We start from the raw sequence: 25,742 nt of genomic DNA on the forward strand, positions 1-25,742 counted from the left end.
TTTTGCTTAAACTCATAAATTGCCATTCGGTTTGCAAATGAGATGTTGGAGACAGAAAAATAAATGTTGTTTGGTCAGTTTGTGGTCGCTGCTTATTCATGAGAAAAGCAAAGCTAAATATTGCTTAAGACACTGTCATTTTTATGTTTGATACAATTGCTGCAATTCCAGCCTAATAAAATCACATTATATTTATTTTATGTAATTCATTCTTTAGCACATTGCTAATTTGCTGTCATGTGCTTCTACACAGATGGCTTCAGGAAAATGTTGAGTCTGGAGAATGGACTTACACAATCTGAGCGTGGCTCCACAATTGAATTTCAGCATCCATTTTTTAAAAGAGGGAAGGCAGAACTTCTGGAAAATATCAAGCGCAAGGTATGGTTGCATATCAAATGAAAAGAATACTTTAGAAGGTGACGTGCCTTCTAATATCTTGTTTTGTGATTAAGAGACCCCCCCCCCCCCCCAACACACAAAATAATATTTTGGGGTGGTGTTTCATATAGTTAAATAGGATGCAAAGATTGGAAAATGTGTAAAAGATTAATTGGCGGATTGGAGGAACATGGAAGGAGTGCAGGAGACAGGAGGGGTATTCAATGTGAGGGTCACAGCAGTCGAGCTTGCTCGACCGCCGTGACCCAGTCCCATTCTCGGTCAGCTCGACCGAGAACATGCAGGCGGGATTCAATGTCCCGCCTGCCGGCAAGCGAGAAGGGGGAGTAGCTGCGAGTTGCGGCCGGGAAGAGGCAGCTGCAGAAAGTGGAAAAACCAATGGGGGCAGAATGGATACTCAAAAAGCTTAAAAGGATCCTGGTAATTCCATTAAAACAAGTATTACACCAGTTACTGTCTACAGAAGTAATTCCAGAGGAATGGAAAAGACTGCAAAAAAAGTAAATGCAAGGAAGAAACCAGTAACTAATGACCAGCCAGCCAAACATCAGTAGTAGGGAAAGTATTGTAAGCACTATTGAACAAAAGAGCTGTGGAATACCTAAAACCTAGCAATTTACAGGATCCCAAACAGCATCTATTTACTGGTGGTAAGATCATGCCAAATGAATCATATTGACTTTTTGACTGGGTGACTAGCGTAATAGATCGAGGAGGGCCATAGATTATTTAGTCTTTAGCAAGGCTATTGACCTGGTCCTGTATCGCAGACTGCTAAACTAACTGGAAAGCTTGGGATTGGAATCTATGACTGTTGAATGTATAAGATGTTTGCTGCAGTGTAGGGAACAGAATTGTAGTAAACAAAGTTTATTCACAAAAGGGGAAGGTTACGAGGGGAGTACTCAGGGATTTGTGCTAGGGCCATTGCTTTTTAATGTCTCTTTTGGTGACATTGCAAATCGTATTAAAGGGAACGTGTGCCTTCTTGCAGATGACATAAAAGCATGCAATGGGGTAGATACAGCAGGAAAGGTAAAACTAATTATTAAGCAAATACAGTTTAATGAAAAAAAAAAGTGCAAAACTATGCGAGTATTACGAAAAAAGTGTATTATTATTTTTTTATTTTTTTTAACTGAGAGATAGTGACACTTTTGCTTTCTGATGTTTCAAAGTAAATTACCTTTGTTTAATGCACACAATTATTATATAAGATGTGCCCAAATGAAAAGGAGATGTTTGCTGTAGCGCAGGGCTGGGCAACACCGGCCCTCCAGATGTTAATGAACTACACATCCCAGCATGCCTTGCATCAGTTTCAGCATGGCCACATAGCAAAACTAATGCAAAGCATCCTGGGATGTGTAGTTCATTAACATCTGGAGGGCCGGTGTTGCCCAGCCCTGCTGTAGCAGCACTGTATCTAAGCACAGGTGGTTAATGTGTCTGCTGATAGATGGCCTGGCGTTTTTCCCAGTTGTGCATGTGTAGTGAACGGCTTAGCCTCAGTTTCCTCATTCCTGGAAAGCTGTTTTGTGTGGTCGGATACATGATGGATTCCTTCAGATCAGCACAAAAATCTTTGTGATATGGACAGATAGAAAAAAAGGGTGCGTGCTGCGCTTGGTTAGCTGCTCAATATAATATGGTGATCGATAGGGAGAGAAAATAGAGCACTTGATAATGTGTTTAATAATTAAAAGTGATTAAAGAATTGTGCATGCCGTTCTTTATAAAACATGTATTTGCTGAACATTAATTCCAAGAGAGGAGGAGAAGAAAGAAGTACTCTGGGTGGGGGCACCCTTGTATCACAGACAGTAGAAATTGCTGGTATTGCTTATTTTTTAAAACATGGGTTTTTTATTTTGGGGATTATTAAAAAAACGGGGTATGGGTAGTATGATTCCTTGTCACATAGAAAAGCGCTCTGCAAAAATATTAGTGGATAGTATGGCTGGTAATAGCCTGGCAGCTAATTACACACTTATTGGTGTAATTTTGTGATCCTCATATATCCCCAGTTGGTCATGCCAATATAGAAAACAAGAAAAGGATGTCCTGTGTCGGTGCACCAGAATAGGGATAGAAATAAAATCTAACTTTTATTAGTACATTTAAGAACTGCGAAATAAAAAACATACAATAACAGACAAGGGTGGGATATAAAACTCTTAAAACTAAGGTGGCAGGCTGATGATTGCAGTGGAATATGTTATATGTATTGTTTTCACTTGGAACCATGTGCTGGTGGTCCGTACAGGGGATAACCTGTGCGGGCCAAATGCTGGTTTTGTTAGCACGGACGGGTTAATTAACCTCTTTATTAGGTGCTCTATACCAGTTTTATCGCCAATGGAAATTATTTATAAGGCAAAATAATGGGACGTGGTGCCACAGCTGGTAGAGGTAGGTATTCACTATGGGTGTATAGGCCAAGGTTAGGCCAGTGAGATACCTCCTGTGACCACCGTCCTTAAATGCTGGACGCCCCCTGTGAGCACACTCTGTCAGATCGCACCTATTGCTCCCATTGGCTGCAGCGTTTGCTAGCGTTGGCTAGCGGTGCGCGGGCAGATGATTGTAGCTGTTTGTTTATTTTCATATTAATGTTAAAATTTTGTTGAACCTGTACGCTATCGCCCTAGCCCTTGTAAGGGCTTTCACTGTTACCAGCTAGGTCCCCCTGGAGGCGACTCCATAGGACTGGCACAGTGGAATTATCCTGGGGCACTCCAGAACAGCACATAGACTCCCGTAATAGGCAAACGCTGCAGCCAATGGGAGCAATAGGTGCGATCTGACAGAGTGTGCTCACAGGGGGCATCCAGCATTTAAGGACGGTGGTCACAGGAGGTATCTCACTGGCCTAACCTTGGCCTATACACCCATAGTGAATACCTACCTCTACCAGCTGTGGCACCACGTCCCATTATTTCGCCTTTTATAAATAATTTCCATTGGCGATAAAACTGGTATAGAGCACCTAATAAAGAGGTTAATTAACCCGTCCGTGCTAACAAAACCAGCATTTGGCCCGCACAGGTTATCCCCTGTACGGACCACCAGCACATGGTTCCAAGTGAAAACAATACATATAACATATTCCACTGCAATCATCAGCCTGCCACCTTAGTTTTAAGAGTGTTATATCCCACCCTTGTCTGTTATTGTATGTTTTTTATTTCGCAGTTCTTAAATGTACTAATAAAAGTTAGATTTTATTTCTATCCCTATTCTGGTGCACCGACACAGGACATCCTTTTCTTGTTTTCTATATCGTTTCAACCTATGTCCAAGGTAGCACACCCCCACATGTAATACCAAGTGGTCTTGAACATTGTAATGAAGGGGGTCCTTTCTGTTCATTATTGTGTCTTGTGCGACCCACCAAACTCCCTCTATCCCTCCTTGGTCATGCCAATAGACAGGTAAGTTGTGCTGGGGGATTGTAATCATTGGTCACACTGAGAGCACAGAGTGGTGGGGCAGCCCATAGCACGTTTGTAATGCAGTGTAACTTTCCCTATCTTGCTGCTGTTTTGACCTGCAGCAGATTGGAGTGTAAATCTGCTAGTGTGTATGGCTAGTGGAGTGAGCGCAGATTGCACTGCGTATAAGCGGGCTAGTACAGGTACAGTTTACACCATAAATATAAGTATCTACATATGTGAGGGGGTCCTTATCCTGCTAAGGTGATAAGTGCACGGAGTCTCTGGCCGCAACGCTGCTCGCTTCCGTCCCACTGTCTCTCAGCTGCGCGCCGGTCACGTGTGTACACCACGTGGTCGGCGATCCCGACGTACGTTTCGCTGGTGGCGCTTGGTCACGGGGGGTGTGACCAAGCACCACCAGCCAAACGTACGTCGGGATCGCCGACCACGTGGTGTACACACGTGACCGGCGCGCAGCTGAGAGACAGTGGGACGGAAGCGAGCAGCGTTGCGGCCAGAGACTCCGTGCACTTATCACCACAGCAGGATAAGGTAACCGCTGGACTTGTCCAGCGGACCCCCTCACATATGTAGATACTTATATTTATGTTGTAAACTGTACCTGTACTAGCCCGCTTATACGCAGTGCAATCTGCGCTCACTCCACTAGCCATACACACTAGCAGATTTACACTCCAATCTGCTGCAGGTCAAAACAGCAGCAAGATAGGGAGAGTTACACTGCATTACAAACGTGCTATGGGCTGCCCCACCACTCTGTGCTCTCAGTGTGACCAATGATTACAATCCCCCAGCACAACTTACCTGTCTATTGGCATGACCAACTGGGGATATATGAGGATCACAAAATTACACCAATAAGTGTGTAATTAGCTGCCAGGCTATTACCAGCCATACTATCCACTAATATTTTTGCAGAGCGCTTTTCTATGTGACAAGGAATCATACTACCCATACCCCGTTTTTTTAATAATCCCCAAAATAAAAAACCCAAGCAATACCAGCAATTTCTACTGTCTGTGATACAAGGGTGCCCCCACCCAGAGTACTTCTTTCTTCTCCTCCTCTCTTGGAATTAATGTTCAGCTAATACATTATATACTCAGGGGAGCACCACTGGCGGTCCAACACAAAGAACACCATACAATTAAATTATTGGTGTTCTGGACCCATTTGTCCACTATAGGACGTGTCGCCAGTTTCTCACAGACTTTATATCACACCTGTACAAACCTTCAGTGGCTGATTACCACTGACCAGTGCGGACCTAAAACCTCTCTAAACTCCCTTACCCCCATACTTCCCTTACCTTGTTCTAAAACATGTATTTAAAAGACTTTTGTGGTTTAAAAATGTTTACAGCCCTTTTTGCAGGGTTTTTGAAAAAATCTTTGTGCATAAGGCGAGTGTGCTTCAGAAATTTATCACAGGGTGAAGGCGGTGTACAGCGAGCAGTGTCTCGCACAGTGCACCATATTCCGGTGGTGTCATCGTTATGACGCGGGACGAGAAAGCATCATGGACTTGCCCCAGTCCGACCCACAACCTGCTTGCAAAAATTTGATGGGAGGTCCTAAAAACATCTTCCATAAGCCCCAATATTTCCCTCTAGGACTCCCATATCTTCGGCCTTTAAAAAAAAAAAATCACTGAACGATAAACCGTTCACCTGTGACGAGGAGGTGCAGGACACCATGGAAAACTGGTTCAGTCAGCAACCCAGGAGTTTCTACACTGAAGCCTTCTACTCCCTTCCTACACGCTGGGATCAGTGCATCAATAGCAATTATGTGTAGTTGTAATGTTACACATGAACTGTAATCAAATATTATGTAATTAAAATATTCTTTACATAACCTTATAATATTGTACAAAATTACGTTCAGGCTATATGGCTAATGTGTATATGGAACATAAATTAATTTTGTGGTATGCACACAAACACTGTTTCATGCACATAATTACTAAAAGTATTGTATTAAATGGCCTTCAGACTGTAATGAATAAAAAATGCATTCTGTGCTTAGACTTTGGTCCCATACCTAAGAAATCTTATTAGAGAATGCAAATATTCCCAAATATGGAAATATCCTTTACCCAGAATACTTCTGGTCCCAAGCGTTTTGGATATGGGAGACGCAACCTGTATTATCAGACTGTACAGGCATTTGTTATTAGCTATCATGTATTGTTTGGTTTCTTCTTAAATGTGTAACACGATCATCACTTCATGTGGATTTTGGATAATTGATTAACTTCAGAAATATTCTTAAATCTCAGATATCTTCAGTGAAAACGGAAGACCATCACTTCTCACAGGAAGATTTGCACAAGGTTGTTTCTGAGCTGCAAAACCTTAAATCGGTGCAAAGCAATATGGACATAAAGTTGGAAAACATGAGAAGGTACATGCTGAGCTAGTTGACTTGTAGACTACAGATGTGACTAGCTGCATCCTTGCTGCGAGCAGCAGCGTGTCACGGCCTCCCTCTCCTTATTGAATCCTGTGGTAGCAGGAGCATGCACACCGCCGGCTACAACATAATAGAACTATAATTAGTGAGAGCTTAACTTCCCGTTACCCTGTTAAAGACTCCGCCACCTCCCCTAATTTAGTTGTGTGTAGCAGGAGGATTGTTCCCCGCTACCTCTGTGCCCTCTTGTTCCCTGCTACCTTAATCACACACTTATCTATATGGAAAGAACATGCTCCCTCTGCTATACGCTATACCACACATCAGAGGCCAAAATTATGTAACTGGACACCTCTGTATACTAGACTTTGTGTAGACAGCCCTGTGTATGATTTGAGTCATTTCTATCTTTTCAGGTTTTTAGTACTATATATCATTATCGCAATACAATCTTATTTTTGTGATGGCATTTTTATTATCACCCAACCCAACACTAGAAAGACCAACATTTGTCTTATCTGAATTATATATATATATAATACTTTGAACACTTTGTGTGTGTGTGTGTCTGTCTGTCGCATTGTGGAGACACCGTGTTTTTCAGAGCCCTGCAATTTGGCAAAAAGGTACCTCTGGACCCGGTGGTGTGCACCTTGAAGCCGTTTTTGGGAAATTTCTCTTAGAAATTAAAAAAACACCAAGGAACAATTTTCCTTGATTGATCTGGAAAAAAGATGACACAGGAACAATAGCAGACCTGCTGTCATTAAGTATGAATGCAAACACATTCTAACATTATGGTGGAGGCTTTATACCACACACAGTACACTATACACGCGCACACACACATATATATATATATATATATATATATATATATGTGTATGTGTATATATATATATATATATATATATATATATATATATATATATATATAGTGTATGTATGTAGCGCATCTCATACACTTACACATTGGGCACATACATACACCTATATAACACACAAACATGCAGTACAACACACACAAAAACAGTTAAACACACAGAACACACAAAAATAAATGCGTCATAGGTGCTAAAGCTCAGGAGTGGATGTGAAATTCATCAACACACACACAAGCTATTAAGTCAGGAGTGTTGTGTTTTCAAACAACAACACCACACCTGATTTCATTGCTGTCATTGAGTATGAATGCAAACACATTGTAACATTATGGTGGAGGTTTTAACAAATTACAATCTTGGGCTTTTGGTACAGCATAAGATAAAAGTTTACAGCAATTTTGGAAATGAAAACCTTAGCGTTTTCTTTCCGGGGCAACGCCAGGCAGGTCAGCTATATGAAGTGCAATTCACATAACTACTGCTAAGGAGACTGTAGGGCCTAATAATAATCAACCTACCAACAATAACTCACAAAGATAGTGGTAGCAATTTCTGCTGTCTACATGCGTTATATCCACAACATATTGGAAGAGTCCTCCACATTTGTAAAACACTGCTTTTGGGAAATCTGATATTGCTAGTGCGATATTTTGGAGCTGGGCGGGGGCTGCAGGAAAAGGATTGAAAGATCACTCTCAAGGCAAATATGCCTCCATAGTCATACAGTAAAAGAATATAAAAAAAACCCCAAACAATCTTAAGCGCTTTTATATCCTGCAGCTGCTGTCACTCCAAACAATGGTTTAATCCTATACCATTTCAAGCATCACAATATCTTTCAACTGCTCCATGGGGTGTCCGCCGGGGGGGTTGTACGCAATGTGGCTACCCTGCCACCACCATGGGGGGGCGTGATGTGGCTACCCGGGGGGGGATGTTGCCACCGTGCAGCTGGGGGGGGGGGGCGGTACTCACTCACCGAACAACACTTGCTCCTTCCTCCGGCTCGCCTGCTCCTCTGCTGCTGCTGCTGCTGCTGCGGTGGTAGATTTCCAGCTCACTACCGCCCTCCAGTGGCTGGCGCACTAGCCAAATGCCTAGACCTGCCTAGTGGTGGCGCCGGCCCTGGGTACCAGTCATAGCAGCTCCGGGAAAGGAGGGTTAGCTGCAGTGGCAGTGCGGTCCCCCACCCAAAAGTATCCGTGATAGCAGCAGTGGCCCTGCCAAACTAATTTCAAGTTTGTCACACCGAGTTGAACGTCTTCAAAGGTCTGGTGAGCCACTATAATTATTTTTCTGCATAATTACATTTGCATCATTATAATTTTTTTTTGGTACTTGTTTCCTAGCACGGCCACAATCGTATGGATCCTGTACCTTTAAGTTAAGGTACACGATCCATACGATGGACCCGATTTCCTTTGAAATCAGGTCCATTTTGCCGGCTAGGAGACAATATCGGGGGCATTGCGTCGGTCGGGACCATTAACAATGGTCCCGACGCGATGCCCCCGATTTCCCCATAGGCTTCAATGTTAAAAAATATTTTAACATTGAAATCTTGTCGGGAAAGGTAAAATATCGGGGGCATCGCGTCGGTCGGGACCATTAACATTGGTCCCGACGCGATGCCCCCGATTTTTCCATAGGCTTCAATGTTAAAATATTTTTTAACATTGAAATCTTGAAAAAATGTGAAAAATGTGAAATGGGCCAATATGACCCATTTCACATTATAGATGTCCCCGTCGTCACCCCACGATAGACGCCAACCCGAAGCGTCGCGAGAGCAGCGAGCCCGCGAGGGGCGGCGGTGCGCGTCCTCCGACCTTTTCATTCCCCTACTATCCACTAGGGCGTGGAGTGAGAATAGAATAGTGTGGCGAGCGCAGCGAGCCACCGAGCCCGAAGCGTGGCGAGCGCACGCGTATACCTGTGAAGTTATACGCGTCCCCTCGCGGGGCTCGCTGCGCTCGCCACGCTTCGGGCTCGGTGGCTCGCTGCGCTCGCCACACTATTCTATTCTCAACTCCACGCCGACGTGGATAGTAGGGGAATGAAAAGGTCGGAGGATGCGCACCGCCGCCCCTCGCGGGCTCGCTGCGCTCGCCACGCTTCGGGTTGGCGTCTATCGTGGGGTGGGGTGTACGCCGGGACATTTGGGGGGGTTGGGAATATTTTACATTGAATTCAATGTCAAATCGGGTCCCAGGGACCCGATTTACATTTCATTCCAAAAAAAAAATTGGGTCCAAAATCGGTCGGTCGCGTCGATCGCATCGCATGCGACCAAATCGCATGCGATGCGATCGACCCGATTTTTCCGACACGACCACCCCGATGTAAATCGGTGTGGCCGTGTTAGGAAACAAGTACCTTTTTTTTTATTTGTTTTATGGGAAATCTCTTTCCATATATTTTTATTTTTTTTAATAAAGAGACTGTGCATCTTTTTAAAGGATTAATGAGAGCACTATTATTTCTTCTGGTTTCTCTTTTTGAATATTGAACATAGCACTGCGGATTTACTTCTATATTTTTGAAATATATAGTCATACAGTAGTGTACACCTGGATGGTGTAAACTATCGGGCCAATCTTTAAAAAGTTTAGCTATTTGTACTTTGGTACATAAGCGTCCAGCTGGTAGTACGTATTGATATTAACAGGGATTGCATCTCCTGCATTTAGCTGTTAGCACCTTAGCTCTGATACTGCATGTATCTGCTGTTTCTTTTAAATGTTATGATAAATGGGCTTGACGCATATGCCCCTAAGTCTTTAAAAAAAAAAGAATAACCTTATGCCCCATACACACTATGAGATAAACGCAGAATACTACATTGATAACCTTTTCCCTTTCACTTCCTGGAGCTATAGAATGAATGGGGCATTGGCCATAGGGTCGACAGAGCTTAGGGCAACACATGAAACAGGTCGACAGGGTTGAAAGGTCAACACAAGCATTAGGTCAACAATGCGTTTCAGAGTTTTTTTGTCTGAATTTGGAAGTAAGTTGACATGGATATCCTATCTGTGTACCATGTCCCCTCGCATGGCTCAGTACCTCGCTGTGTTCACCACACGATTATATCCTATCTGTGTACCATGTCCCCTCGCATGGCTCAGTACCTCGCTGTGTTCACCACACGATTATATCCTATCTGTGTACCATGTCCCCTCGCATGGCTCAGTACCTCGCTGTGTTCCCCACACGATTATATCCTATCTGTGTACCATGTCCCCTCGCATGGCTCAGTACCTCGCTGTGTTCACCACACGATTATATCCTATCTGTGTACCATGTCCCCTCGCATGGCTCAGTACCTCGCTGTGTTCACCACACAATTATATCCTATCTGTGTACCATGTCCCCTCGCATGGCTCAGTACCTCGCTGTGTTCACCACACGATTATATCCTATCTGTGTACCATGTCCCCTCGCATGGCTCAGTACCTCGCTGTGTTCACCACACGATTATATCCTATCTGTGTACCATGTCCCCTCGCATGGCTCAGTACCTCGCTGTGTTCACCACACGATTATATCCTATCTGTGTACCATGTCCCCTCGCATGGCTCAGTACCTCGCTGTGTTCACCACACGATTATATCCTATCTGTGTACCATGTCCCCTCGCATGGCTCAGTACCTCGCTGTGTTCACCACACGATTATATCCTATCTGTGTACCATGTCCCCTCGCATGGCTCAGTACCTCGCTGTGTTCCCCACACGATTATATCCTATCTGTGTACCATGTCCCCTCGCATGGCTCAGTACCTCGCTGTGTTCACCACACGATTATATCCTATCTGTGTACCATGTCCCCTCGCATGGCTCAGTACCTCGCTGTGTTCCCCACACGATTATATCCTATCTGTGTACCATGTCCCCTCGCATGGCTCAGTACCTCGCTGTGTTCACCACACGATTATATCCTATCTGTGTACCATGTCCCCTCGCATGGCTCAGTACCTCGCTGTGTTCACCACACAATTATATCCTATCTGTGTACCATGTCCCCTCGCATGGCTCAGTACCTCGCTGTGTTCACCACACGATTATATCCTATCTGTGTACCATGTCCCCTCGCATGGCTCAGTACCTCGCTGTGTTCACCACACGATTATATCCTATCTGTGTACCATGTCCCCTCGCATGGCTCAGTACCTCGCTGTGTTCACCACACGATTATATCCTATCTGTGTACCATGTCCCCTCGCATGGCTCAGTACCTCGCTGTGTTCACCACACGATTATATCCTATCTGTGTACCATGTCCCCTCGCATGGCTCAGTACCTCGCTGTGTTCACCACACGATTATATCCTATCTGTGTACCATGTCCCCTCGCATGGCTCAGTACCTCGCTGTGTTCACCACACGATTATATCCTATCTGTGTACCATGTCCCCTCGCATGGCTCAGTACCTCGCTGTGTTCACCACACGATTATATCCTATCTGTGTACCATGTCCCCTCGCATGGCTCAGTACCTCGCTGTGTTCCCCACACGATTATATCCTATCTGTGTACCATGTCCCCTCGCATGGCTCAGTACCTCGCTGTGTTCACCACACAATTATATCCTATCTGTGTACCATGTCCCCTCGCATGGCTCAGTACCTCGCTGTGTTCACCACACGATTATATCCTATCTGTGTACCATGTCCCCTCGCATGGCTCAGTACCTCGCTGTGTTCCCCACACGATTATATCCTATCTGTGTACCATGTCCCCTCGCATGGCTCAGTACCTCGCTGTGTTCACCACACGATTATATCCTATCTGTGTACCATGTCCCCTCGCATGGCTCAGTACCTCGCTGTGTTCACCACACACTTATATCCTATCTGTGTACCATGTCCCCTCGCATGGCTCAGTACCTCGCTGTGTTCACCACACGATTATATCCTATCTGTGTACCATGTCCCATCGCATGGCTCAGTACCTCGCTGTGTTCACCACACGATTATATCCTATCTGTGTACCATGTCCCCTCGCATGGCTCAGTACCTCGCTGTGTTCCCCACACGATTATATCCTATCTGTGTACCATGTCCCCTCGCATGGCTCAGTACCTCGCTGTGTTCACCACACGATTAGATCCTATCTCCACGCCCAAGTGGATGGTAGAGTATGAAAAACTGCCTGTTCAGGGGGGAAAAAGTTTAAAACTCATGACGACCTTTTGACTATTGTCCTTCCCATTGTGGAACTAATGCTTGTGTCGACCTTCCAACCCTCTCGACCTTTGCCATGTCGACCTTCATAGTGTTGATCTAGCCATCATATCCCAATTGAATGCTATAGTGCATACACACTGATTGATTTCACATGCTAAAGATACATTGTTTACTTTACACTGACCTTGTTTTATGAAAAATCTATCTTTATGGTTCGTACACACTGAGGGCCTTCTTTTGGTTCACTCTCAGAGGCAAATTCCTTCTCAAATGGACAAAACCATGTGCACTGCAGGTGGGGCAGATGTAACTTGTGCATAGAGAATTAGATTTGGGTGAGTGATATTGTTTCTGTGCAGGGTAAATACTGGCTGCTTCATTTCTACACTGCAATATAGATTTCACTTTGAAGAAAACCCCACCCAAATCTAATTCTCTCTGCACAAGTCACATTTGCCCCACCTGCAGTGCACATGGTTTTGTCCATCTGAGAAGGAATTTGCCTCTAAGAGTGAACCAAAAGAAGGCCCTGAATGATATGCGCCTAGACCTCACAACATACACCATGAACGATGTACGCGCTAATATTGTTTACTTTATTTATCCTTATCATTCATATAATTTGCCTTTATGGCATAGTGTGTGTGGGGCTTGAGACTATTAGAAGAACCAAATATTACATCAGGCATTAAAGGTTAAATTGAAAACTATTATATTAAAACTCTCACTTGTTTTCCAATGTGCAAAAAGTTAAGCATTAGTTTTTGAAACCTAAATTAGAAAATGTAGTAAATATATATCTTTACCTAAAAGCTGAAGTGAAAATGCTAATTATTTTTTTTCTTAAGTACATATTCATATTATAAAATATTTTATTGTAATTTTCAAAATCTTTTACTTTTGTAGAGAAAACCAAGCTCTGTGGAAAGAGGTATCTATGCTCAGACGAAGGCACAGTCAGCAACAAAAGCTGCTTACAAAGGTAGAGGTTCCATGTACATAAAATTGACATTATTACTATTTTATTTCTCCTTCCTCCACTAAGGGACACTGTAGTTACACTTGGGAAGACAGGTGATGAGAAGATTTAGGAACTTTCAATCTTTTAGAATTGGAGTGCAGTGGGATATAGATGGGGATGAACGAACTACATTTAGTTTAGTGCCCGAGAAAGGCGGGTGCTTGTCAGTTTGCCTGCAATGTAGGGGGGGGGGGGGGGGGGGTTCTTCATCCTTTCCATTCAAAAGGCATCCCATTAACCCAGCCATCCTGGAATTCTGGAAAGGATGGACTTTCTCTTCAAGTTGGAAAGTCCCCACAAGTGGAAACTTGCCGCTACATTAGGACATGCAGCACAGCAGTAAACGACAGCTTCAAGGCCTGTGAGTTGCATTGCATGGTGTTTTGGGCACAGGATTGAAGTTTATTGCCTCTGATAAAATCTGTGACTCTCTCCATAATCATCTCCTCCCTCCCTAATCATCTCCTCCCTCCCTATCTGCTACTTTGTTGTGCTGTACAGTCTGTCAGATTATATGTAACGTTTTCCTTGTGCTCCCTGTCCCAATGGCTGACCGAGACTGAGTGCATTTTCATTCATCTTTGATTTCTCACAACGGTGTGCAGTTCATTGTGCTGGCTGCGTATCACTTGAAGCTCTGTCAGGCTTGTGAGTCAGATAGTTCAGCCCCTGCTGATACTCTGCCTTAGCAGTTGTGATGTCTAAACTATCTCACAAATTGGCAGCATCCAGTACGGGCTCCTTCATGGAGTTTCCAGTTCTTTTTGCTTCTGTCAGAAAAAGCTTGGGCTAGTTTAACACACTCCTTTGGGCTTGGTCCAGCTTGGGAAACAGAATGATGATGTTCTCTAGCTCTGCTAGACACCTGTCTCAAAAGAAGCCTATCTCTCCCTGTGGGAGTCTGAGGATGACTTTGATGCAGATTGTTCCTCACCAGCGGCCTTATTCTAGTTCACTGTTTCTGACAAAATCCTTATTAGATGGACAAAACCATGTGCACTGCAGGTGGGGCAGATGTTACTTGTGCAGAGAGAATTAGATTTGGGTGGGGTTTTATTTCAAAGTGAGATCTATATTGCAGTGTAGAAATAAAACAGCCAGTATTTACCCTGCACAGAAACAAAATAACTCACCCAAATCTAATTCTCTCTGCACATTTTACATCTGCCCCCCTGCAGTGCACATGGTTTTGTCCATCTACAGTAAGAAGGATTTTGTCAGAGAGTGAACTAGAATAAGGCTGAAGGGAAGGTACAAGAGCACTCTGATTTGGAAGAATCTTTGCTTTCGGAGACTGATGCTGACACTCAAAATAGTCCTTTTATCGTGGCAGTCTGTCAGGTCCTTAAGATCTCAGACCCAGTAGAGCAGGGCTGGGCAACACCGGCCCTCCAGATGTTAGTGAACTACACATCCCAGCATGCCTTGCATCAGTTTCAGCATGGCCACACAGCAAAACTAATGCAAAGCATCCTGGGATGTGTAGTTCACTAACATCTGGAGGGCCGGTGTTGCCCAGCCCTGCAGTAGAGTCTTAGGGTATATTTCTATTTGGCAAAAATAAACTTGTAGTTTTCCTATTGTTCCTCCATTAAAAGAGCAGCTGTTGACCGCTTTGAAATGCCCAGACAAAAAGTTCCAGATGTCCAAGCATTTTCTTGCTCTTCATCTTTTTCCATCTGCTGACAGGGTCAAGTAAGATGACTCACATGGATTTTTCTGTATCCTACCTTTTACAAATGGACGACTCTTCCTGTCCAGGGAACCACATCTTAGAAACACAGAAACATAGAATTTGATGGCAGATAAGAACCACTTGGCACATCTAGTCTGCCCCTTTTTTAAACATGTTACCTCAAACCATAAATGACCCTTATTTTTTTGTAAGGATGTCAATATGCCTATCCCAAGCATGTTTAAATTGTTCTACTGTATTTGTCTTTACCACCTCTGATGGGGGCTATTCCACTTATCCACTACTCTTTCTGTGAAGTAATTTTTCCTCAAATTTCCCCTGAATCTTCCTCCCTCTAGTTTCAGTGCATATCCACATGTTCTATTGCTCCTTTTCCTGTGAAGAATGTCTCCCGCCTGTACCTTGTTAATACCGTTTTATATATTTGTCCCCCCTTCTCTGCTCTAAACTATACATATTAAGATATTTTAGTCTTTCCTGGTAGATTTTGTGACGTGGCAATGCAACATTTTAGTTGCCCTTCTTTGTACAGTCTCCAATATATTAATATCCTTCTGGAGATATGGCCTCCAGAACTGAACACCGTATTCTAGATGAGGTCGTACCAATGACCTATACAGTGGCATTATTACTTCTTTCTTTCTACTGCTGATACCTCTCCATATGCAACCAAGCATCTGACTTGCCTTCTTCATTGCTTTGTTACGTTGCCTACCTGCCCTTAAGTCCCCTGAAATAGTGGCACCTTGATCCCTCTCTTCTTCAGTAGTTTCCATTATAGTGCCATTTATACTATATTTAGTCTTTGGATTTTTGAGACCCAAATGCATGATTTTGCATTTTTTGGCATTAAGCTGTAGTTGCCATGCTCTTGACCATTCCTCTAATCTACCTAGATCATCAATCATTTGTTTTACCCCTGTTTTATCTTTGAGATGGTTCTGATAAGGAGTTGGAGACAACCATTGGTGCAGTACTGGGGGCAAGGAGGGTATTGGGGGCAGACAGTACTGGGGGTAGGGAGAGGACAGTGCTGGAGCGTGGGTTGGGCTCTCCTAGAGTGGTCTCCTCCAGCCTGAGCCTCAGCCTTAGATTGTCCCTTAGCACCTGAGTATAGAGCTCTGGCTCCCTCCTGCCACATTCTCATTGTGATTGGCTGAGACACAGCAACACCCCAACCTCCACCCTGTATTATTGTATGCACCCACACCAGTCAACACCCCCGCCAGCTACCCAAACCACATAGATTGCGGACAGATGCAGCAGGCGCCGCTGCACTGCTACATCCCCCCCCCCCCCCCCCCACACACACATACTTGTATTACGAGGTGCAATGGTCGCCACCAAACACTTTCTTGCAGTAACATGTTGGTGTAAGTTTAATAACATGTGAGTTCTATTGAAGATGGGATGTTGTTGGTAGCAACCAATCAGATTATCTTCTAGAAGATGCTAAATCAGTAAGTTGGTTGCTATGAGCAGAATCTCATCTTCAATTGAACTCTGCTGTGTTCTTCTCTTAGGCTCATTATGCAGCTTGTAGCCACATTGACTTGTTCCAAAGTCCAACTTCAATGCTGCGATGGTATCAGGGCACAATAGTTCAGAGCCACCAAGTGTCCTTGTAGTGCTGGGTTTGGTAGCAGGGTTTTACAGGTGTCTCACCATTCTCACCCATCAAGGAAGCTTTGGCATGTCCCCAATGTACCTTTAGTATGCCCTAGTGGATGGCGGCGAAAACAGGATTTTGGTACTTACCGATAAATCACTTTCTCTTTCCATAGAGATGCCCACCCATTGTTGTACATTCCTTTCCTTTGTTGGTTGTCTGACATATTTTAGTTGTTTGTTCTTTGTTTCAGTCCTTGGACCAATTTTTACAGTTGGTTTCTCCTTGTCTCTCTTCCTCTGTCTACGTTCCCCATCTCTGCTTGGGCTTGGTTTATCTTAACAGAGTCCTGTGGGTTATAGAGGGAGTGGATCCAACTACAATTCTTAAGAAATTTAAAGTGCCAGGCTCCACTGATCACTTCAGCCTCACTTCAATGTCCCACATGCAATAGGAGACAGGCGGTATTTCATGCCCTACCACCCACTAGGGCGTGGTGGGAATAAAATATTGTGCCGAGTGAAGCGAGGCACTGTGCCCGACGCATCGCGAGCGCAGTGAGCGATACTAGGGAATGTGGTGCACTTTAAACTGTGTTGACATCCAGGTAAAAAAAAACCTGTGAAAAACTCCATGTCGACATTTTGACTGTCGACCCAGACATTGTCAAACTAGTGACCTTTCGACCTTTTCCCATGTCGACCTAGACCCATGTCGACCTGTTCCCGTGTCGACCTAATGACTGTAGACCATTATGCTGTAAAAACAAATGATCCCAACCCATTGGTTCGCACCAAATCCCGTTAGCCACGAGTAGTGCACATGTATTAGTGGTAACCAGTATGTAATTAATTATCGCAAACACACTCAAACTACACATACTTAAATGTGTTCTTATCTATTATGTTCTTAGGTGCTACAGTTCATCTTGAGCTTAATGAGAGAGAATATTGTCTTGGGAGCAAAGAGGAAAAGGTATTACTATGCTATTTGTTTTTGTTTTACTTGTGCGTGTTTTCTATTATAGAATTATACAGGTGCCTAAAACCTTGCAAATCCCATGAACTATTCACAATCTGCTTTATGCGTATTCACCCTCTTTATCAGAAAACCAATATATTGCATACCTATAGTGAAGTGCATTAAGGCCCAAACATAGTGGGCGATTTTGAGCTGAAAGCCACTCAAACTTGGTGTTTGGAGCTTGGTCTCCTCCAGCCTGAGCTGCAGCCTCAGATTGTCCCTCAGCACCTGAGTATAGAGCTCCAGCTCACGTGAGCATGTTCTGAGGCTCGAGGAAAAGAAATTCCGTACTGAATTAAGAAGATGATTCTTCACCATTAGAGCAGTAAAATTCTTGAACTCACTGCCGGTGGGGGTGGTTACAGCAACTACTGTTAATGAATTTAAATAAAAACCGGATACATTTTTGGCCACAAAGGGAATCCTATAGATATGACTTACTCTAGCTTAATTACTATGTTACCATGTATCTCCTGCTGCATGGTGTATTGAGGCTAGATGCATGAGGACAAATCTGAAACGCTGAAAAGGATGCATCATCTTTTTTCTTTCTGATGACTCAAGCCAGTTATCAGAGCTACTAGAGAGAGCCATTGTTAAGACCTGAAAAACTTCTTAGTTGTGTCCATCTCCTGTTGTATATCAGAGAACATGGCAGACCAGAATGTTTGTTCCCATTTCAATTGGGCAGTAGTACTTATTTACTGTTACCCTATGTTAAATGCAGAGTCTATGATTTCTTTCAATGTCCAGCAACTCAAAGCAGTTTCTGAATGTAGGGCAACTAAAGTCCATACACAAGGGCAATTTACATGCAGTCACTTTTCATGCGATTGCGGTGATAAATCGCATTAAAAAGTGTCTTAATCGCATATTGTTGACGTCCGGTCCGATGCGTGGTCCCGTGTGCATTGTATCAGAGACTTCGGGTCGCACAGGCTGCAGGTTAGACCAAGCCTTATGGCAGGATTGGCTGGAATTGCATACCATACATCATATGCAAAGTTACTGCATACGGTGTATCTTATGTGGCCCTGCTGCCCGGAAGGATAAGGGGGGGGGGGGGGGAATCGCAGGCAAATTTTTAAAATGCTGCTTCAATAGTAGGAGTTTATTTCCTTACATAAAAGTACATGATCCAAACTGGAGAGGGTGCTGTGTGTAAAATTTTCTCTAGAAGATTTGTTTACTGTTTTATAAAAGGCATATCAAATATTGATGTATTGAGAGTGAGCTAGTTAGGACTATGCTTTAAAGAGGAATATATCATATTATCTATGTATATTTTACCATGTGTTTTATGCATTTGTTGTGTTTGTAGACAGTTAACTCTGGAAGCGACGACATCTCCTCCTCCAAAATACAGCAGACATAGCTTGCAGTTTCCAGAAGATGGGGAGGAAGAGGTGAGGCATCCACACATCACTTTTGAAAAATATTGTACACTATTAATTTTTAAGTTGTTGAGGGACTATATTGCATTTATATAGTTTAGCTGATGTTTTCAATTCTCTGTATAGAATTTTTTAATTTTTATTTTTTATTTTTAGGTGACCTTCCCATCACAAAACTCTGAGACTTCTGTGGATAATGCTCTTGAGATCTATAAACTATTTAGTCCTGAAGAGGGCACATCAGAACCTACCACTGATGCTGTAGAACCTATTCAAAACTTCTCAGGCCACCCAGCAATATCAGAAGACCCAGAAACTCCTATGTAAGGGCAGTTTTTCATCTCTTTATGCTGTCCGACACTATGGGCCTGATTTTGGTTCACTCACAATAGAAAATTCTCTCTAAAATGGACAAAACCATGTGCACTGCATGTAACATGTGCAGAGAGTGTTACATTTGGTGAGTTATTTTGTTTTTGTGCAGGGTAAATACTGGCTCCTTTATTTATGCACTGAAATATAGATATCAGTTTGAAGTACAAACCCCACCCAAATGTCTCTGTAACTCTCTCTGAACATGTTACATCTGCAGCATAACATGCAGTGCACATGGTTTTGTCCATTAGAAAGAATTTGCTGTGAACCAGACAGAATAAGGCCGTATATCTGCACCACTCTGAGGAGACTAGGGTGACCAACTCATCCCTTTAACTCGGGACACATATTAATTACACAGGTTCTGTGGCTGGCTTTCACCTGGTTTTAAACTGCCACACCCAAGACTCCATTTCACCTGGTTTTAAACTGCCACAGAACCTGTGTAATTAATATGTGTCCCGGATTAAAGGGATGAGTTGGTTACCCTAGAGGAGACTCTCTTGCAAACATCGTAGCTCACAATTACTGTTTTGCCTCCACAGTGATACAGTACAAGAGGTTGTTATTGATGATTCAGTTTTGCAGTCATTGGCTGATCAAACCCTGATTCCCAGCAACTCTGCTGATGGTGAGGAGCTTGCACTGGAGCTGGTCCCAGTAAACGCTGTTGAAAATCCAGATAGTGTAATTAACTCTCTCCTTAATGAAAATTCTGCAGTGAACAGCAATGATCTGCTGGATCGGTAAGTATCACAAAAGAGCAAATATGAATAGACCTGCATTATCTGATTTATTCAATATATGCTGCATAGGGTATTGATAAAGTGAACAGGGTGATTTGTAAATGTATTAAAAAGATTGGTGTGATCATCCCAGCTTAAAAAGAGATGAAACAAACCATGACAGATTGAATATCGCACCATATGTAAAGTTGTCACCTGTACTTTCATGTACACATTGGCTAATGGCCTATTTGGAATAAACAACTTTGACTAGATGCACTAGCGATTTTGTCTAATGATTGTTTGTAATCAGTAGTTAAAACTGCCTTGTCTGCACAGTATCTTTGCTAGGTGATACTGACTTAGTGGGGCTGCATTACTAATTGCTGTTATCTACTGCACAGTGACTTTATATTAACATACGCTCTCTATTAGGAACAAAAATATTAACACCAATGGCACGGATTCATCTGGCTGGAAAATCCATCCACAGTATAATTTTAATATCCTTCTGCATTAGTTGTTGTTTGGGTGCTTTGTGGATTTTATATGATTTGTTGTATATGTAATTTATTCATTTTTTATTAGTTAGAATTAAAAGTATTTTTTCTTTCAAATGTGTATTCTATCTGGTTGATGAGCAAAGAGTGACCCCTAGAGGTGTAATAAAATCATTATTTGCTTGGTAAATCCTATGAGAGGAACCAGAGATCTCAGCGCAGTATTGTATTTTTTCCAGTGTTTAGTAACGGATCCAATGGTGAGCCACTTTAAAATAAGAACATTAACATTGTTCAAAATTCAATTTAGACCATTTTTGAATAATAAAAAAAAAAAAAAAAATTACAATTAATTTAAACCAGACTCTTTGAATTGCAAAAATAATTTGGACTGCAAAGGGTTAAAGTAATTTCTTGCATATGTTGGCTAAGTTATTCTTCTGTTATTTGGGATATAATTCCCTCGTTACTTGTTGTGCTATCATTTGCTAGGTATATTTTATGCTGATTATTAGAGACAGGATTATATGCATTTGCATATTTGCATATGCATTTGCATATTTTGCCCATTCTCACTGGTTATTGCATATTTTACCTAAAATCTAGTGATGGTGCATATTTTAGGCCCCGTCCTCTTCCCACCCGCGAGTTACAGCACTGCTTTGCCCTGCTGCTGCTGGCCAGGTAGTGGTAGAGTGTGCATGCTGGGGCAATATGTCCACAGTGTGGGGAACCTTGGATGTACACTGACACTGCTCTAGGCTGCCAATCCATGTTGATAAAAGTCAGTCAGGGCGGATGCCATTACGGAGCTCCTGAACCTTTGCCTGCCCCTGGCCTGGGACTTTACACCAAGAGATAGACTTCTGCAGCAGAGGAGGTGGGCGGAAGGGTTGTGACATCATGCGGCGCAGAGGAAATGCCGTGTCACAGTGAATATGCAGCGCAGGGAGGAAGCCATCCAATGCGCCGCCCTCACACACTATGCTCATATTTGGTCCATCGGCGCTGGAGATGAGGGTCCGTGTAGTTGATGCAAGATGAGCTTTGGACGCTGCAGTCTGCTGTAGCAGCCAGGAAGAAAAAAAATCCTGTGTACAGCACTAGACATCTGCAGATGCTGTGGGCCTATTTTTGAGGTTTATTTGCAACTAATTGTATCCTAATTTTTAAATAAATAAGTTAAAAAAAAAATTTTTTTTATTATTTAATGTAGCATATTTTAACACTTTTTATGCATATTTTATGTATTTTTCATGCATATTTGCATGCATATTTCAAGCTTTTTATGTTGCATATAATCCTGTCTCTACTGATTATTGTTTCATTTATGTATGTATGTTGGATATCATTTTCCATATGTTATATACTTGACACTATTCTGTTTCTCCCACCCCCATCTGGTCTATGGTGCTCAGGAAATTAAGGCTGTTTAGACTAATAAGGGTAAAGTTGCCCACAGACGCATCGATCCCGGCGTGCGTTCTGTGCTTAACTAGCACACATAGCATCGCATCGTATGCCTTGTGCATGCGATGCTTTGCTTTGCGATAAAAAGCTAGTACAAAAAGTATGCGCAGCACATACTATTTGTACTGTGCAATGAGGTGCCGCGGCAGCGCGCACCCCATCGCATAGCATCGCACCGCCGGGATTGGTGCATGTGTGGGCACCTTTAGACTATAATTTAGATATTTGTTTAAACATTACAGGATTATTGATGGTAACACAAGGCTGTAGGAGACACGTTTCCTGTTCTTTGTGATGGTTTGGAAATTAGAAAAATAAGGTGTAGAAGCTATGCATCACTGTACTGATATTCTAAAACATTGTACCTCTTGTCTGATTCCTTTGGAAAGTAGTAGCTTACTTTTAACATAAGCCATATAGTTGTTGGATCATATTACCTTTTTGAGATTGCAATTCTATTGCTGGAGTTATGGTATGTACTTTGGTGTTCTGTTTAATGACATGTAAGGCTCATTTTGATGCAAAAGCTTCAATAAAAAAATGTTAGAAATAAAATATGGAGCAGAATCACTAGCGTGTTACTGGCAGTGTGTTTTATAGATCTCCTCATAGTCTCATCGGTAGATAAATCATAAAGTGTATGTTTAGTGAGGATTAGTTTTGGAATCACTGTCCTGAATAAAACTCCATAATTCCTGCTTTTTGCTCTGTTTTATAGTGAAGACATCCATGACTTCCTAAGCTGTATTGACGCTAGTCTCGAGGAGCTGCAAAATATGTTGTCCACAAAGAAATTAAATGTTGATTCTGATTTTATTGATGAGGTGAGTGAAAAAGAGCCACCATAAGCAAATATTTGTGCAATATCCCTGTAAATGAAACAAATGAATCGTACCCAAAGGTAAAATTGTGAAGGAAAACGTTGTTGTTTTTGTAGAGGGGAGGGGCAGGAGAACTACATTTTGTTTCTTTCTTTATTTGATTATATATTAAGTTTCTTATATAGCGCACACAGTTTCTTCTATAGCTTAACAGAGAATATTTGAACATTCACATGGTGGGAATCGAACCCATGACCTCAGTGCTGTGAGGCAGTAATACAAACCATTACACCATCCATACTGCACTAACTACATGTCTTAGTACCCACAGTGTAAAGGTGTAAATACACAATACAATTATTGTATGCAATTTGGACTAGATTGCATCGCATACGCTTTTGCAATGCAATCTAGTGCAAAAAAGTATGTGCAGCACACAGTTTTTGAACTATGTGATGGGATGTGAGCGGGAGCGCGCATCTCATTGCACCTGGCAATTGTACCATGTATGGGCAGTGGCAGTGACGTGCGGTGGTGGCTGCGAACAGAGAGGCACTGTCACAGCCACCTCCGCAGCCCCACCCCTGGCCAGACCGATGGTGACATCCAACCCCCCCCCCAGCTAGCGGCAATGGGGCAATGGATGCCCCCCATGCCGCAACACCATCTAAACCTCCGCACAAACCCCCCCCCCACATCTAAACCACCGCACCACAGCCTCCACAAGCAGCACCATTTTGCACAAAGTTAACACTGCTTACCTAAGCAGTACGGACATCGGTGACTGGCATCCAGAGCGCCGGGCGGGAGGCAGAAGAGAGACCCCAGAGAGGAGAGGTTAAGAGCCCGCATGGAGCACGAGCCGGTGCCCAGACAACAGCGGGAGCTGTCGACCCGGCTCCGTGCATCCCCCTTCCCCCACAACCACGGCAATACAAGTAGGGGGACGAGCTGTGCAGTGGTGCACTGTACCGCTCGTATGTCTATATAATCGGCACCTATAACAGAGCCTCGGTGTTAATAAGGGACGTGCTTTCTGCCTATATGAAAGCACGCCCCTGTCAGTGAGGAGTCTCCACTGTCCCCAATCACATCTGCCGCAGTGACATGGGCGTGCTTTCATATAGGCAGAAAGCACGTCCCTGTCACTGAGGCACTGCTATAGGTGCCGTATATGCACCTTTTTTTAATGGGCTTTTAATGGGTGCTCGGCCCCTCCCACTGCCCGCCCCCTGCTTCTAATACTATACTATAGGCAGTGGGAGGCACCGCACTTGGTGCCTCCTAAACTAATAAAAATGGAGTAAAGATTATTATAATAATACAAAGCATATCTTATGACACATAATATGTGTCATAAGTATTTTCTTTGTATTATTGTATTACATTAACCCCTTCCCGACATTGCCTTTTTTGTTAACTTTTTTATTTTTTTTCCTCCTCGCGTTCAAATAAGCGTAACTTTTTTTAATTTTCCGGCTATATAGACACATGAGGGCTTTTTTTTTTGCGGGACAAGTTGTACTTTTTAATGGTACCATTTACTATACCGTATAATATTCTGGGGAATCAGGAAATAATTCAATGTGGGGTAAAAAGAAAAAAAAAACGCAATTCCACAATTTTGCGCTGGTTACGTTTTTTTTGGAGTTCATAGTTCGTTTAAAATGATGGGTTATCTTTATTCTATGGGTAGTTACGATTCCGGTGATACCAAACTTAAATAGTTTTCGATACGTTTTACCACAAAAAAAAAAATAGAAAATTTTACGTTTTTTCTAATTTGCGTCGCGTCGCCATGTTCTGCGGCTTATAACTTTTTTATTTCTCCACCTACGGACCTGGGTGAGGGCTCATTTTTTGCGGGCTGAAGTGTACTTTTTAATTAATACCATTATGGGATATGGGCGACTTTCTGATCTCTTTTAGTTATTTTTTTTTTGGGTAGGCGATGCGACCAAAAAACGTAGTTTTGGCGTTGGGAACTTTTTTCCGTTTACGCCTTTAACCGTGCGGGATAACTAATGTTATATTTTAATAGATCGGACTTTTAGGAACGCGGCGATACCAAATATGTTTATTTTTTTTATTTTTTATTTATTTTTATTTGTGAAATGGGGAAAGGGGGGTGATTTGAACTTTTTAATATTTTTTTATTTTTTTTTTATTTTTAAACTTTATTTTTTATTTTTTTTTACTTTTACTACAAGGCCCCCTAGTGTACTTGACCACTAGGGGGCGCGATCGCCTGTACTAGGTTCAGCCATAGAGCTCTATGGCTGAACATAGTGATTTTCAACACTTCCTATTACATCCTGCCTCAGGCAGGATGTAATAGGAATGCTGACACGGCCAGCACAGGGGTCTACATTAGACCCCTGGCTACCATGGCAACCGATCGGCACCCTCCGATCTCGCCGCGGGGGGCCGCGATCGGCGCCGGAGGGGGGCGCCCCCCCTCCGATCAGCTATTTAAGCACTGCGGGCGCTTTGCCCGCGGTGCTTAAAGGGTTAAACGGCCACGATCGGCGAACTCGCCACTCGTGGCCGTGAGAGCAGGTGCCTGGCTGTAATATACAGCCATTACCTGCTCTCTTTCAAGCCAGCTCACTCCGTGAGCTGGCTTGATTCCCCCGCAACCGACACATGACGTATATATACGTCATGTGTCGGGAAGGGGTTAATCATTAATGACAGGGGAGGCACTGCCTCCCCTGACTGCACGTCCCTGGGCAGTGGTTCTCCATGCCTTTCCTAAAGTGTT

The 25,742-nt window shown here is 43.1% G+C and overlaps 1 protein-coding gene across 2 annotated transcripts in view; it reads left to right on the plus strand.

Moving 5' to 3' along the window:
- Positions 1–222: 222 nt before the first annotated feature.
- The window catches only part of LOC146035582 (heat shock factor protein 3-like), a 36,267-nt gene continuing 10,747 nt past the window's right edge, over positions 223–25,742 (plus strand). For both annotated transcript variants that reach the window (XR_014460677.1, XM_083159119.1), the window contains exons 1-8: positions 223–381; positions 6,141–6,265; positions 13,251–13,326; positions 17,584–17,645; positions 19,015–19,099; positions 19,244–19,410; positions 20,008–20,208; positions 22,876–22,981. Coding sequence is in view for 1 of the 2 variants with exons in the window: in XM_083159119.1 (XP_083015245.1) it covers positions 238–381; positions 6,141–6,265; positions 13,251–13,326; positions 17,584–17,645; positions 19,015–19,099; positions 19,244–19,410; positions 20,008–20,208; positions 22,876–22,981 (966 nt within the window). In the remaining variant the exon portion in view is untranslated. The remainder of the gene's footprint in view (positions 382–6,140; positions 6,266–13,250; positions 13,327–17,583; positions 17,646–19,014; positions 19,100–19,243; positions 19,411–20,007; positions 20,209–22,875; positions 22,982–25,742) is intronic.

The sequence above is a fragment of the Crinia signifera genome, chromosome 9, assembly GCF_055691185.1.
Source record: "Crinia signifera chromosome 9, ASM5569118v1, whole genome shotgun sequence".
Taxonomy (NCBI): domain Eukaryota; kingdom Metazoa; phylum Chordata; class Amphibia; order Anura; family Myobatrachidae; genus Crinia; species Crinia signifera.